This window comes from Nicotiana tabacum, chromosome 5 (genome assembly GCF_000715075.1).
Source record: "Nicotiana tabacum cultivar K326 chromosome 5, ASM71507v2, whole genome shotgun sequence".
In the NCBI taxonomy this organism is placed as follows: domain Eukaryota; kingdom Viridiplantae; phylum Streptophyta; class Magnoliopsida; order Solanales; family Solanaceae; genus Nicotiana; species Nicotiana tabacum.
Window position 1 is genome coordinate 154,142,986 of NC_134084.1, and position 17,153 is coordinate 154,160,138.

At 37.0% G+C, this 17,153-nt stretch overlaps 1 protein-coding gene across 1 annotated transcript; it reads right to left on the bottom strand.

The window, feature by feature from the left end:
• Nucleotides 1-3,878: 3,878 nt before the first annotated feature.
• LOC107789808 (uncharacterized) lies at nucleotides 3,879-6,967 on the bottom strand. Its single transcript, XM_075253157.1, has 5 exons — nucleotides 6,728-6,967; nucleotides 6,366-6,616; nucleotides 5,470-6,006; nucleotides 4,755-5,364; nucleotides 3,879-4,319 (listed from the first exon to the last, which is right to left on the bottom strand). Exons 1-5 carry the CDS (start codon nucleotides 6,965-6,967, stop codon nucleotides 3,879-3,881), a joined length of 2,079 nt encoding a protein of 692 aa, XP_075109258.1.
• Between the last annotated feature and the right edge of the window lie 10,186 nt (nucleotides 6,968-17,153).

Sequence of the window (17,153 nt, forward strand, 5' to 3'; positions counted from 1 at the left end):
GTCACACTCCCTTCTCTCTTAGTCTTAGTCTCTCCAAATAAGGGTCGGATCAAAAACCTGTCTAGTCAGTCTTTGTCTGAAAACTCTGTACGTTTCCAGTCAAAGAGGGGCAGCTGTAGACATGTGATTTTTGACCCTCCCCAAGATCTTTTATATATTAGCGTAAACTATTTAATTGAGGCATAATATAGATATTTTAAGTAATTTTGACTCTTTTACTTTATTTTAGTACAAGAAAACAAAAATTACAAAAAATAAGTTCATTAATATTTTGTAGTCATTTTTAATCTAAAAAATATATATATATAAATAGTATCGTATTTTTATTTTTAATATAATGTTTGAAAATACAAAAAATAGATTTGTTTTAATGGTTAGTTTTGTTTTAATAATTATTTTAATAGTAGGACTAATTAATAAATGGGCGCGTATTTTTAATCTCATTCGCGGCAAAAGAATAGAGCTTGGGCTCGAGCAACCCATCTTTAGGCCTAATTTTGGACCTAGCCCACAATTGCCAAGCCCATAATTCCTAGGCCCATACCCCTTAACCTAAAACCCTACCACTAACCTAGACCTATATATATGAAACAAAGCCTAAAGAAAAAAAGGAGGAAAAAAAAGAAAAAGAAAAAGAAAAAAGCTGACCAAAAGGCAGCGCCGCTTTCTCTAAAAATACCGAAGGAAAAACAAACAAAATGAAAGAACAACCCCTCCTGACTTCGTCAAAAAAAAAAAGGAAACGCAGGAGGAGCTGGGGAAAAGGCAGAAGCTGCGCATGAAGAAGCTTTGCTTCTTCGTTTAAGAAGCTGATAGGAGCAGCAGCTGGAAAAGCTTCGCATCGCAACACAAACGACCCCCCCTTTTTGCGCGTCGTTGTTCAGTCCGAACGATCAGCTCACACCTTGAGCAGCCATACACGACCCATGCACACCAGAGGAAACACCAACAACCTCGTCTCAGCCCGAAACTCGTCGGGAAAATGAGCTCTACCTGCTCGTCGGATCAACGAGTTCTAGACGTGACAAACAAAACCAAGCAACTTCACCCCGCTCACCATCGTCGCTGGACCCTCACCGCGAAGCCGCTATTTCTGGCAAAGCTTCACGTCACAAACGGCTTGCCATGGAATCCGGCGAACCGGGTTCGAACCCAGTGGCATACCTAGCTCCAAAGCTCCCTGAAAATACCCCCCCCCCCCCCCGAACAGACATGAAAACAAGCGCAAGAGCTTTGTTTCCACTCTAGAAATCAACTGGTAAACATTCCAAAAAACCATGGTCGAACAAGGTCAGTCGAGGTCGCCGTCTTGCGTCGAGGTCCAGTCAAGCGCTCGTAATTTATTGTTGTAGACGATTCACTGTGCAACAATAAAGATCCATTTCTAAGCTTCTCTGTTTTGTTTTAATGGGTTCTTGTTTCTCGTTTGATTTTAATTGATGTTCTGAAGTAGTTGGTTCATCTCTAAATATCATTCGTTTAGACGATGTGGATTTGATTGAGTGTTTCTTGGGTTGCCGTGATATTTTCTAATTTCTTGACTTTTGGTTGTTGGGTCAATAAGAGTTCTGTGGTCACAATTATATGTTGAAGTCATTTGCTCTAATATCCGTGTTATTGCATCATAAAACAAGTGAAGATAATAACTGTATATAACTAAGAAATAAGGCTCAATAGATGACTACATGTTTCTGTTTATTATAAAAGTTGCGAATGAAGTAAATTTATTTTTATTTTTTTTATTTTTTTTTTTGCATTTCGTTTCATTTAGTTGGTTCATTAGCAAATTGATAGTTCATATGATCACGTCGTTTATCTTAAATTAGTTTTAGGAGATTAGTTATTTCAAAGGCATCGTAGTCTCGTTTAGTTAAGTAAAAATCCTTTTAAAATAATTCGATGCGTGCCGTGCCAAATAAAATCTAAAAAATGCATGGCCCTTATTTTATTAATTGCGAATTCCTTAGAAATCGAGGTGTGCCATTTAGTTGAATTTTTCATGGCCCTCACAAATTTGAAAGTGCGTCGTTGCTTTAGGCGCGCTATTTAATAATTTACCTTCCTAAACTCGGGTGTGCATTGATGCGACCCAAATCCAAATCTCGATGAAGTCGAAATGTGTCAACAACCACGGGTGTATCGATTGCGACGTGGTTCGAAACACATTTTCACGACGTCGCAAGTCTTTTAAAATAAATAACAGTAAAAGCGGTTTACGAATAAAAAGCACAGAAGTTAGCATGTATTAAAATCAAATAAAATCAAATAAAACAGTTAAGCGACCATGCTAAAATCACGGAACCCGGGAATGCCTAACATCATCTCCCGGGTTAACAGAATTCCTTACTCGGATTTCTGGTTCGCGGACTGTTAACAGAGTCATAAATTTCCTCGGTTCGGGATTCAATCGGTGACTTGGGACACCATTAATCTCCCAAGTGGCGACTCTGAATAATTAATAACTAAATCCCGTTCCGATTGTCCTTTAATTGGAAAAACTCCTTTACGTCCCTTGCGGGGTGTAGGTAGAAAAAGGAGGTGTGACAGTATGCTTATCCCGCATACACAAACAAGGATCATAACGAATCTTTTGAAGTTATCTTCGTTCCAAATCTGCCTCAACAGAAAGCGGGCAGCATGTAAGTATCCAATCATCATTCTTATTTGTTTTATACACTGTATATGGATTAATTATTTTATATTCTGTTTCAATCAATTATTTTTTAGGGATTCTGGAGTGCATGTTGCAGCCTTCACGGAGTTTCTGAGCACTATTGGAGAGATTACACAAAAAACACCATTTGATGCCACTCTTCTCCGTCAAAGATATGGTGCTCTGTTATGGGACTATGTTATGTGCAAGATAGATGCTGATGCAATAAGCGAGAGTGAAGCACCTTCAAAGATTGAAAGGCAAATCTCTGAGTCGGAGGCAAAGATGCAGATAGTTTTAGAATAGCTTTAGGTTTTTTTTTGAGTTTATCTTGAACAATGATACTGATTGTAGTGGTTTTGGTCGTAGATGCTATTTACTTACATACTTAAATTTGGTTAAGTTTGCTTGAACAGGTTTTAGTTAACGCACATGTTAGTTACAATTTTTGAAACTTTATGTATGCTGAATGATTTTTGTTAATGCCAATTTTTGAATTGTATTCAGCTGCATAAGATCGGCTTTATCTTGCAGTATTAAGCAGTTGTATTATTCTATTTAGCTGATTGTATTAATCTATATTATTCAGTTCAATTCAGTTGTATTAAAGTGTATTTATCAGTTGTCTACAGTTGGTATGCAAGTATATTCAGCTGCATCCATTCAGATGTAACTTTGAATTGACTAGAAACAATACAAGTTATATTTATTAACTTGTATTTAGTTGTATTATTCAGCTGTATTTTTCTCTGATTTCATATGTATTCAGCTATAGTCAATTTAATTGAACTGTATTATTAACCTACAATCAACATTATTGAACATGTTGTATTCAAATGTATTGAACAATTGAATTACCTATATTCATCCAATGTCAGTTAAATTCAACTATTTCAACTAGCTGTCCAGATCTGTATTCAACTGTATTACAGTGTATTCATCCAAAGTCAATTGAATTAAACTGTATTATTAACCTATATTCAACTATGTTCAACATGTTGTATTCACCTGTATTAAGGAATTGATATAGTTGTATTCAACTATACTAACACAGCCACTTCATATATATTTATATATATAAAAATACTACAACTAAATAAATTCAGAAAATATTAACGAAAGTCATTCCACAATATATTACTTCGAAAAGAGAATTCATTATAGCTAATAATGTCATAATAAGTGTTGAGAAATTGTCGAGTCACCAATACATGTCAGAATACAACTATTTATTACATGGAGCATTCCTACAAGTTCGCTTGTTATGTCCTCCCTGCCCACATATGCTACATGAATGTTGATTTTTCGGCAACAACAATTCACTTAAATTTTTGTCGCGCTTCTTCTTTGGCCTTCCAGGAGGTCTTTTCCATTTGGGTGGTAGTACAACCTCCTCTGCAACATGCTCTGGTATATTCCAGTCATTTTTGTCCGGTAGCGGGTACACTGGCACATCGTATGTCATTACAATTGTACTTGGCTTGTAATAGCTAGAGCAATATTCTTCAGGCATTAAAAACTTGCTCTTCAATACAGCCCAGGCATGTGGGCATGGCAATTCATCAATTTGGAATCTCCCACAAACACATTTTCTCTCCAGCAGGCAGACTGTGTAATTCCTCCCACCATCGTTAACAATATGTAAGTATTCAGTTGAGGGTACCACCTACATTTAAAAACAGAAATATAAGTTTTGAACACATTTACATTAATTAACAAATATATACTACTGAGTTAAATGGTTACTATCAACTTCGAAAATTGCAACTTCATCCAATTTCAGTTAAATTCAGTTGATTCTAGCAACTGTATGCAACTGTATTCAACTGTATTACTCTACAGTCTGCATTTGTATGCATTTGTATTCAGCCTTTTTTGAGCAACTGTATTCAGGTATTTCCAATCAATTTAAATGTATCAATCACCTGAATTCCATTGTAATCATTATCACGTGCATACAGTCTTAATAATAACATGTATTTACCTGTATTCATCTATATTATTTACTAGTTCAAGCAAATATTCATAAAAATTAACGGGTAGTTCTGCCTAAAAAAATGTATTCAGTTGTATACAACAATGCCATAAAAAATTAACTTACAGTCATACGGGAACACATGGTCTCATTCAACTCCAACATTTTCTGGTATTTTTTCCCAAGCGTCTTGTATGTCTGAGTAGCTTCTTTACGGTTACTACAATTCCAACGACCAAACATCTTCCTAACTTCTTCGAGGAAGTCATATATTGGCAATTCCCTTGCTGAAACTAGTGTTGCATTGATTGACTCAGCGATATTTGATGTCATTGTCCATCCCCTATTAACAGGTGCATACAACCTAGCCCACTTTTCGTAACCAGCTAACTCTAAGTATTCTTTCACCCTAATATCTACCTTCTCAACCTTCTCCATCAGACTATCAAATTCAGTTTGTGTGTATGCTTTTGCCATCGAGAAGTATATCTCACTCAACTTGGCATGGCTCTTTTTGAATTTCTTGTATATGTTATTCCATAGATTCCATATGCAAACACAATGCGGTAAATCCAGATATACTCTCAATACAGATTTAATGATGCTCTCATTTCTATCCGAAGCAATGCACATGTTTTCCCTTACACCGTATGCTATCTTGAATTGCTCAAAGAACCACGTCCAAGCAGCATCGTTCTCTGAATCAATAAACCGTATGCTAGTGGCAATATATGACCTGTTTAATACAATTGAATATAATTGTTTTTAAATACATGTTTTCCAATGCTTTAAATATTAACAAATTGTATTATTATTGAGGTACTCACCTGCACCATCCAACGTGCTTGCAGAAACGAATGCCCCGGTGTAGTAGGATTTTAGATGACTTCCGTCCACTACAACAATTGGTCTACAATGATCAAACCCCCTTATAAATGCATGCAATGATATATACACGTACATAAATTCATTCTTTGATGTTTTTTCCATTCTTATGTGAGAACCTGGATATGTCTTATCCATTGTATATAAGTATACTGGTAATTTTTTGTATGAATCAGTCAGTTCACCTCTAAGAAAATTCATTGCCTTTTCTTTAGCCCTCCACGCCAACATGTAGCTAACATCAACACCTAGATCTGATTTTACGTCATCAATAATGTCCCTCGGAGTGTATTTCCTCTTATGGTTTGTAAGCTTTGTCCTTATAATACCACTTATAAGGCTGCTACTAGCCTGCCGCTGCTCGTACACTTTATCCTTCAGCGGACATGTATGGTTGTCATTGAATTCTCTCACCTTGAATAATTTCGATTTGTTAATGCTTGAAGCCTTAAACCTCCAATCACAATCTTTTGAAATACATATTAATGCATAGCTGGAAAGAAAAGTTCATACATCAGACAACTTAACGAATCTGACATATATACTTCCTATTCATAAAGTACCAAATTGATATCTGTGTATATGTAATTTTGTATACTAACGAATTCAAATTTTGTTAGATGTGATTAAATACAATAAATACAACTAAATACATTCGTATGAATAATCAAACACTTAGTAACATTATAGACATAATATGAAAATAATCATAGCCACTGTTGTATTTTTTCAATAGTAAAATACACCTGAATACATATTATTAAGAATACTAAACAAATATAAATTTTCAAAGGTGTTCATCATCTGGAGGAAACACACAACTACAACTAAATACAACAAAGTTAAACAAACATCAAACCTGACAGCATTAGACCGATCAACACGGAATTGAAACCTTGAGCTATAGCATAATTCTTCATCACCTCTTTCAATGTAGCCTTATCCTTATACACTTGTCCAGCCATAACCTCATTTTGATTAGTTTTTGAAATTATCAAATCCTTGTGGAGTTCGAACACTCCAATCGCTTCTCCTGAATTGGCAAGTTCTATAGCTAGTGTATCATCTGTATCGGAATCGTACATTTGAACTGCTTCGTCTATCTGCACAATGTTGCCTTGATTTAAACCATCTCCGGAGATAAGCTATTTTTCCATATTTGTAATGCACAGAGGATACATCCCAAATTCTTTGTTCTCTTTTTTCAATTTTACATACACTTTGTAACCCATATCATTGTGTATTTCCATTGGCGTGTGATTGCCTTCAACATTGTATTGTATTTTAATGGTATTTGTGCTCAAATCTATACCCAGTTGATTAGAAATTGAACCAACTAGATCATTAAAGGAAGCATACTCCTTAATCAGTATTCCCTCAATGGAAAAGTCGATATAATTGCCCTCATCGTTCCACTTTCCAGAATGACGCAACAAAACTGTCAAGCTTGCCATATATATAGAAGAGTTATACCTTCTTTTGTATATAATTTGTATCAATCGATAAGGAGGAGAAGAAAATCGCACAATATAGAAGCAAGTTGCTCTGTTTCTTCGCTTCTTTCACGTTTCTGTATTTCTGACTTTGAGAAGAATACAGATTGATGGGATAACTTTTAAGTTTGTTGAGTAAAATTAGGGAAATCAGAATTGATTTGATTTCCTTCCGTTTTTAACATCTTCGTCGACCCAGATATTGCGCAGATACGTTACGTATTTAGCGCTACATACGTTTGAATACAAGTAAATACATATCATGATTAGCTGGATTTCCTTTTTGTATGCCGCTAATTTTTGTTGTATTATTAAATACACTACCTTAAATACATTAAATACATTATAGATTTGCATAAAATATATCTATAGGACATAATATAGCAAAAGGTTTCTATTAATGGCTAATTAGGACTAAAAGATGGTGCTTTGTGAAAAATTCTCAATAAATATTGCGGCCTAAGATAGTTAGATTGATTATGTCCAATGTGAATGGATTAAATAAATAAGTCCAAATTTATTGGTCTAGCTCATTCAATTGAACTATAAGTGATAAGCCTACTTCATTAGGCCCAATATGTCATCTTCCTAAAGGCCCAATTTGGCGCCACGTGTGAAATGATATGGCACGCCAACTCAAATAGAAGAGCCAATGAGATCCACATGTCAAAATGATAAGGCATGCCAAGTCAAATTAAAAGGCCAATGAAACCGCGCCACATGTGCAAGTGACATGTTCTGGGCAATCAAATGAAGTCTTGTCACTCTTCAATTTGATTGGTCGAAAAAAGTTTGTTCTCATCACAACTCTTTTCTCCACAACTACAAATAGGTGTCTTCATAATTCAGAAAGACACCGAAAAGTTATAACGAGAAGCAAGAGAGAGCTTGTGGATCAAACGCCGTAAATTTCTCTACAAGTTTCAAACTTCAAGCAATCAAATTCAAGTTCAAGAAATCAAGTTCAAGCTCAATAACGAAGAACAAATCAAGATTCAAGGAGTACAAGTTCAAATCAAAGTTCGTACTAGTTGAATTCAAGATCTTAGTCTGTGGCAACAATTATATATTCAAGATCAAGTTCAAAGGCCCTTGAATTTATTTACTATTGGAAAGAAGAATCAGAGGATCCATAGAGATTGTACACTCATATTATTTAAAATCAAATACTACGATTGTCGCAGTATTTTTTGGTCTCGATTATTTTCTTGATGCAAATTATTATCTTCAAATTCTAGCACGCCCAGTGGGACAATCTCTACCTCTCAGCTCAACTATTCAATTACCAAAGTTCAAGAACATCGAAATGGCTTCAAAGAAAATCAATTCCAGATCAACTTTCACCAAGGTTGCTAATAATTTTAGGTTCTATACTGATATGGAAAGCATCCTCGATGTTACCTTTAGAAGCTTTGGACTAATTACGAGGAGTAAAGCAAGCTAATTAGGACAATAAGCACCCAAGTGCCATACGCATCAACCCCTATATTCGGATCTTCATCCTCAATAGGAACAAGATCTTCTACAAACACATTTTAAGGAGGAAACGATATTGCTGAACAGATTTAGAAAACTTTAGCTGTGATGGACCTCTGCGGATCTATGTACTCTGCTGTGAAGAAAGATCATGATACTTCAAGTGATAGATCATTCCCTTTTACACCACATAATGTGATCCAATCAAGGATCAATCTATGTTATAGTCCATGCTACTCCCCATCATCCACAACAATCATGCAAGCCATAGTGACAAACGCTTCATATGTGGAGGAGCAATTGGCAAACTTGATGGAAGCAATCGCTAGCTTAACCAAATACATGCAAAATCAAGATTCTAGGATTGAAAAGCTAACAGACAGGGTGGGAATCTTGATAGAAGAAGAATCCACCCATGCACCTAGCAAGCTCCAGAAGTTCAAGAGATTGATCCTCCTCCACGACAAGTTGCATCCACTAAGGAAATTCCAGTCTCTTCAGAAGGGATGATTCCAATTGATCAACCAAAGGAGTTCATTGAAAGGACTATAAAAAATAAATAGAAAGTTGCTTCCAAGTCCTTCCTTACCTACGCAAAGCCGTACACTTCAAGGATCGATATGTTAAAGATGTCTGATGGCTATCAACCTTTAAAATTTCAATAGTTTGATGGCAAAGGCAATCCAAAGAAACATGTGGCGCACTTTGTTGAGACGTGCAATAATGCTGGGACTTATAGAATCAAAAGAACAACCAACAAGGAAAGCGCAACCAACAAGGAAAATGATGGTAAAAAGACCAAGAAAATAGAATCAAGTTAGGCATTTGAAGAAAGTAAAAGTGGAGGTGCACCACCCTCAAAAGCCATGATATCCAGTGACCTTGGAGAATTTCTTGTCATGTTGGTTTCGCATGAAGATTTCCCATGATCGTATTGAGGCTTCTTATTGCAAGAAGTAAATGCTTTCGAGGAAAAGTTACGTTCACAAATGACGATCTTATACTTAGGTGACACTCATCATAAGCGCACGTTGTACTCAGTTGGCTATATGCGCGATGAAAGGGTAAATCAAATTTTGGTTGACGGAGGATCCTCAGTGAACATCTTGCTAATTCGCACTGTGAAAGAACTTGGTATTCATATGAACGAACTCTCGAAAAGTCATGTGATGATTCAAGGATTCAACCAAGGGGGACAAAGAGCCATATGTGCGATCAGGTTGAGAATCACCACTGAAGATATGCAATTAAGTGCATGGCTACATGTGATCGATGCAAAGAATTCATACAATGTCTTGCTTGGAAGGCATTGGATGCATGAGAATAAAGTAGTTCCATCTACCTACCATCAATATTTGGAATACTACGAGGGTGAAGTTGAGAAGAAGATAGTTTTTGATGACGAGCCATTTTCTCACTTGCGTTTTTTTTCTCAATTTGTGGTGGTGTAGGTTCTACCTGTGTAACTTGATTTGTTTGATGTGGCCCAAACTTCTCATGTGGGACTGATTGGGTGTTGTGGGTATTGTAAATATATTTTGGAGATAGTGTTGGATTACTCTCTGAGTAGTCAAATCCAATAGTTGGATTTCGTCCTTCTTGATTAGGTGTAGAACTCTCCTCTTCGCAATTGTCGAAGATATTGGTGGGGATGTTGGTCTTTGTTAATTTTCTTTTTCCTTTAACTGTGGTTATTGCATTGGGGTTAATGACTGGTGTGTTTGTTTAACCAAAAATCTGAGTCTTTGGTCAAAGCTAGAAAGAAATTCGGGTTACTGATAATCAGGAGACGAAAATAAAATATTTTTGAGAATGATGGTAAAGTAGTAAATAGTTTTGTATTTCAGTAAGATCTCAATCGTATTTCGTCTCCTTATAGATGTTGAGTCTTTCCCCTTTTATAGTTGATTCTAGGAGAAGATATAATGCCTTTATCTTAATGAGGCAATTATGAGCAATAAATGATATTTAAAAGAAACGTTACACAATCATTTCTATTTAATTCAGATTCTCTAACGTATTTGACATTTAATACTGTATTTAAACTCTTTTACGTCATCAGATTCGTATCTTCAACTTCTTCTGATCTTTGATCTTTAAACGACTCGAATAGGTACGAGACTCGTTCCTACTTTAGTAACGGTCCACACCTATGTTGCTTTCTTTTCCCCCTATCTGTTGTCGCCCGTGCCTCTTAGCTATTTATTGCGTTTTGACCTTTTGACCAGTCCACATGTCATGACACGTCATCTTCAATATTCAGACTCAGTTTTTTCCCAATACAGATAGTCCCCCACTTTCCATTTATTTATCCATTAAATATTTGGGAAGTGGACCTTCACAAAAAGGGAATTTTTTGCTGTAATCAATGCTATGACAGTACTGATGCCCCAGTTGTCTTTTCTATTTAATGCTCTGCACATGTGTCACCTTCCGATTGGTTTTGTAATTCTGTAGCCTTTTTCCAAGGTTTATTCATCCCTTATATTCACGAAGCGATTGTTTCCTTAATTATAGGCTTTCCATCATTACACTTCTTTGCTTGACGGTTGCTATTATATACATATATATCCTTTTTCCCTTTGTCCTTTTCTTCATAAACCCTTAACAGATCCTTTACTCTTTATTTCTACTCCTTTCTCCTTGAGTTCATCCTTTTCTCTGCAATGGCATCTCCGAATCCTAACCCTAAAAGAATCCCAATTCTTGATAGCTTCCCCAATGCCCCTGTAAGACATAGAAGAGGAAGAGGTGGCAGGCTTCGTAGCCTAGGATCCGTTCGTGGTGGTGCCTCTGGTTCTGTCATGCCTTCTTCTAGCTCTGGTACTATTTCCAGAGGTTCTATCACTAAGAAATCTTCCTCTAAAGGTAAAGAACTTCCTGAGCCTCTTCAAGAGCCTTTAGTTGAGGAAATAGTACCCAACGACCTATCTTTTGAGAATGATAGGAAATCTCTTCGTGAGCAAGTTGTCAATTTAGAGAAAGCTGACACTTTCCCTTCTTTAATCACTGAACCTTTGGTTTCTATTGTTCGAAAAGATTGCAACTGGAGAAGTGATTTTCGTATAGTAATCCCTAATCCAAATCAAAGAATATCTTCTTTTAGGATTGGATTTTCTTTTGTTTATACTTACCCCTTCACTTTGGGATTTATTCCTGCTATTGACCCAGTCATACTTGATTTCTGTCATTTTTTCAAAATTTGTTTGGGACAAATTGGTCCCCTTGTATGGAGAACAGTGGCTTGTTTGAGGTATTTATCTGTTAAAGCCGATGTTGATTTTTCCTTTCCCCACCTTATTCATCTTTACCACCCCAAGTTATTTCACAATGGAGTTTTTACTCTAACTGCAAGAAGTAAAAGGGTCTTAGTAAGCCCTGAAGATGACAAGGACCGCGGGTGGTACACTCGTTATGTTGCGGTACGCACTGTTGATTTGGTGGGTGAAACAAATATCCCCTTCCCTGAGAAGTGGAACTTTGCACGTAAGTTTTTTTTTACTTATCGTTCTTACCTCTTAAGAATTTCAACTTCTTTTCTAATTTCATCCTATTTTGCTTTTCTATAGAAAACATGGGAGATGTGGAACCCGTTCCTAATTTCCGTGGTTGGGTAGATTTAATCATGAAAGTCGTGCCTATGGAGGCGAGAACGTGGAAATCCATTTCCAATTTACATGGTTGGAAAGTGAAAACTCACGGTATGCATCTCTTTATCATTTTTCGTATGACAAGTCCTTTATTTTTTCTAAGTTATTTTTTTAAAAAAATCCTTCTTTTTGTCAGGATTTGCTATTCGAGGAATGACAACCGAAGTGGCTACTGCCCTTCGAGCCTCTTCTGGTACTTCTCTTTCTGTGGAGAGAACTCAAGCTAGGCTGTCAAAGAGGAAAGTTGTAGAAGAAGATTCTGAGGACGATGGAGACGAAGACACCTCTTTGATAGCTAGACCAAGAGCCAGGAGACGCATAGTTTTCGAGAATGAAGTTGTAGTTACCCCTGTCTGTGCCTCTCTTACTGAACCTGTTCACATTCCCTCTGAAGATGAAACCACTCCGAGGGACCCCAACGAATCTATTCATTATCTCTTCATTGGTGGTTTTGAAAGTGGAGAACTAGGTCCAGTTTTAGATGAAGTTCCTCTTTCTTCCCCTGTTCCCATTCCTTCTTCTCCTGCTTCTTTACCTACTTTTGTTCCCTTACCTGCTTCGAGTCCTATGACTCCTGTTATTTTCACTTCTTCTACCACTCCTCCTTCTATAGCTCCCCCTTCCTCTGTTCAATATGCAGAGGAGGGTTCTAGTAGCAGAAGCTTGGCTATGAGGAGCGTTACGCTTGAAGTTCCTGCTAACAACAACCTTTTAAGGAAGTCTGGTGGAGCAGATGACTGGCTTAGGCCTTTGATTGGAGATATTGAGAAGAAGAAGATGGACAGCCATAGCTGCTTAACTTTGATGAATGACATTGTTCATTCTACTTTGAAGGTATTCTTCCTTCACTTACTAACAAGTTTTTTTAAAAAAATTCTTATTTCTTAAATTGTCACTACAGGCTAACCTCATTGGTACAGAATTGATGGGAAGAATTTCCCTTCTAGAAAAGAAAGCATGTGAGTCTGAAAAGTCTATCCACGAGGCTGAGGAAATAGCCAGGGGAGCACAGCTAGAAGCAGCCAATTGGAAAGAGCAGTTTGAGAATGCTCAGGGAACTATAGAAGAATTGCTAGAGAGTAGAAATCTTCTGGAGCAACAAAAGCGAGGTCTAACTTCTGAGCTAGCAGTTGCCAAGGCTTCTTCAAGCCAGTTTGAGAAAGATAAGGAGCGCCTTGAGTGTTCATTTTCAGAACAACTATCAAATTGTAGTGAAGAGATCAGAGAACTTAAGGTACTCTTGGCCAAGAAAGAAGAGTATGCAGAGGAGTTAGTGCAAAGCTTGACTCAAGCTCAAGCTGATTTAAAAATCTCTTCTGATAAGGTACGTACCTTAGAGAGTTCTTATGCCTCCCTTGAAGCATCCTTTGAATCCTCTTTAGCTAAAAATCAAGTGTTAAAGAATGATCTTGCTATGTGGAAAAGGGAGTATGAACTTCTTGAGGAGAATTTTAACATAGAGGTGAGTTGGGCTTTTCTAAACTCTCGTCGTGATGCTTTAATAGAGGCCAGTCAAGAAAACTTTGATTTAAACTCAGAGTTGGCCAAAGTTTTAGAGACCATTGAGAGAACCCAACAACCACTTGACTTTCCCTCTCCGTCAATTGAAGCTCCCGTAGCTGAAGAACCTTCAAATGAAGAAGCCGTTGCTATGGCAGTTGAAGTTGAAAATGTTGCAATTCCAGCTTCAGAGGGTGAAACTTCAATGACTCAGTCTGTGGAAGTTGAAGCTTCCGTGACTCTTGCTTCCCTCGTTGATCCTAACATTTCAAGCTCAGCTGAAACCGTTCCTATTGTTGCTTCTTCAGAAGTTGCCACCGTGCCTGTGGCTGAAAGTGAAATTAATATTGCAACTTTTGATGTGCTAACCCCTTCAATTGGATGATGGCTTTATCCCTTAGTTTTTAAGGGATTTTTTTGTGAAAGTCCCCAGTTATCATAATGGGGCACTTGTATAAACTTTTATTGACTAAGTTTCTACTTAGTCTTTTTAATTATATTAAGAAGTTTTGTTAGTACTTCAATGTGTTCTATTCTTGCCTTTTCCTTACTTATTTAGGACTTATAGAATAGTTTAGCATTTTTATCCTTTGAAAATGCTTTATGATTCTTCTCATGACTTATTAACATGAGGTTTATAAAAGAGGGCCCTTTTATTTTATCGACACTTAATGAAGAAGACGTCTCAACTTCACAATGGTGTTATAATACGATGAAAGAAATAGGAATACACATGTTTTGTATGAAACAACTTTGACAAGTTTTTATTCATGAACTTTAACAAGTTTTTTGACTATTACATGTATTAAAATACATCTATAACTTCCTCGTAACTTGTTTTTCTTGTAACAGATTTTTACATAATATAAAATAAACAAGGTTTTTCTTCATAACCTGTTTCAGTACATAGTCATGACCCTATCTTTATATGAAGAGTTTGAGAGGTGACTTTGTTTATGAGTTTGAGAGATGACTCTATTGTTCTCATAGGAAAAACATTATGATGAATGTCTTGTGTTTGTTGAACACGATGATGAATGCTGAAGACTTCGTAACTTTTTCTCAACACTTGCCTCTTTGTGGCCGACTTTTGTTCGATATTCGTATCTGTTTTTCTACACATATCTGTGTATAATATGTAGTCCCCCAAGTATTTGAGCGGTGAAGTATGAAGCCTCGAGCACTTGTTTATTTCTTTCAATTTGGTCCTTTTCCTGAAACAGAAAAATATACGGGACTCGGAGGTGCGATTATAGATGAAGACTGCCTAACTCGTGTGTATTTCCATCAGATTAATTGTAACCCTGGGCTGGGAATTTTAGAATACTCCATTTTGCCTTGCAGGTCATGACTCATCATTTGGAACGAATTAGGGTTTTTGCCTAGCATCTAAAATCATTAGTAAAAGTTTAATAATTCAAAAGAAAAATTTTAACATGGCGATACCTGACCGTGGGTACTTTCTCAGAAGTAATATCTCTTTAAATGGACGGCATTCCAATATGAGGGTAAAACTTTGCCATCCATTGTCTCCAACTCGTATGCTCTTTTTCCCGCAATGTCACGAACTCTGTATGGTCCTTCCCACGTTGGACTTAGTTTTCCTGAATTAGCAGCCTTTGCTGATTGGAACACCTTTTTAAGCACGAAGTCCCCAATTTTGAAAAATCTGAGGCGTGCTTTCCTATTGTAATATCGTTCAATTACTTGCTTTTGTGCTGCCATTCTTATCAATGCAGCTTCTCTTCTTCCTTCAAGCAAATCAAGGTTGACCCGCATCTCTTCATCATTAGATTCCTCCGTTGCCCGAATGTACCGTGTGCTTGGTTCACCTATTTCAACTGGAATTAAGGCTTCCGCACCATAAACCATTGAAAATGGTATTTCTCCAGTGCTTGTTTTTGTCGTTGTACGATAAGCCCATAATACTCCAGGTAATACCTCAGGCCAATTACCTTTTGAATCCTGTAACCTCTTCTTCAAGTTGTTGATAATGACTTTGTTAGTGGATTCCGCTTGTCCATTACCCACTGGATGGTATGGCGTAGACGTTATCCTTTTAATCTGCCAACTTTGAAGAAATTCTGTGATTTGAGCTCCTATAAATTGTGGTCCATTGTCACACACGGTCTCCTTTGGTGCTCCAAAACGGCATATTATATTTCGCCATATGAAGTCTTTAACTTCCTTCTCTCGTACCTGTTTAAATGCTCCTACTTCTACCCATTTAGTGAAATAATCTGTGAGTACAAGCAGAAACTTTACCTGACCTTTTGCTTGTGGAAGTGGACCTACGATATCCATTCCCCATTTCATAAAGGGCCATGGGGCTATAACATGGTGTAGTAACTCAGCTGGTTTGTGCATATTATTGCCGTATCTTTGACATTTATCACATTTGGACACGAAACTGTTTCCCTCGTCTTCCATCTTAGGCCAATAATATCCTGCTCGAATCAATGTTCTTACCAGCGACCTTCCCCCTGCGTGATTTCCACAATGTCCTTCGTGCACTTCCCTCATCACATATTCTGTTTGAGAGGGTCCGAGACACCGTACTAGTGGTCCACCGAACATCTTTCGATAAAGATTTCCTTGATACAAACAATATCGAGCGACTTTTTTGCGAAGCGTGTGAGCCTTCCCTTTGTCAATAGGCACGGTTCCGTGCTGTAAAAAACAATAATTTCGTTTCTCCAAGCCCATGTTAGATGATTAAAATTTACCTCATTCTTATCAGGTTCGAGAACGGAATGAAATAAATGTATGACTGAAGCATTTGCGTCGTTTGCTACGTCAGCTGCATATGCGAGATTAGCTAAAGCATCTGCCTCCACATTCTCATCTCTTAGGATCTGCATTACCTTCCAAGTTTGGAATTGCTTAATTAGTTCCCGTACCTTTTCGAGATATTCTTGCATTCGAGTTTCCCTGGTTGTATAAGTCCCCAGCATTTGATTGACCACGAGTTGAGAATCACTCTTGATTATAATTTGTGTTATGCCGAGTTCTCTTGCCAATTCCAAACCCGCAATTACAGCTTTGTACTCTGCTTCATTGTTAGTTATAGAATGACATTTTATAGCTTGCCTAATAATTTCACCCGTAGGTGGTATGATAACTATACCCAGACCTACTTCTTTTATATTAGATGAACCATCAGTGAATAAAACCCAAGTCCCCGGGTTTGCACCATTAAAAACTTGTAATTCTTTTTCTGCTTCTAAATGCATCCCCTGACTAAAATTAGCCACGAAATCAGCTAGTACTTGAGATTTTATAGCGGTCCTGGGTTGATAAATAATTTCGTATTCACTTAGTTCTATAGCCCATTTTGCTAATCTTCCTGACAGTTCATGTTTATGCAAAATATTTCGAAGCGGAAAAGCAGTAACTACAATAATGGGATGACATTGAAAATAAGGTCTTAATTTTCTAGATGCCATGATCAAAGCTAATGCTAATTTTTCTAGCTGTGGGTATCGTGTCTCAGCATCTAATAAGGACTTACTTACATAATA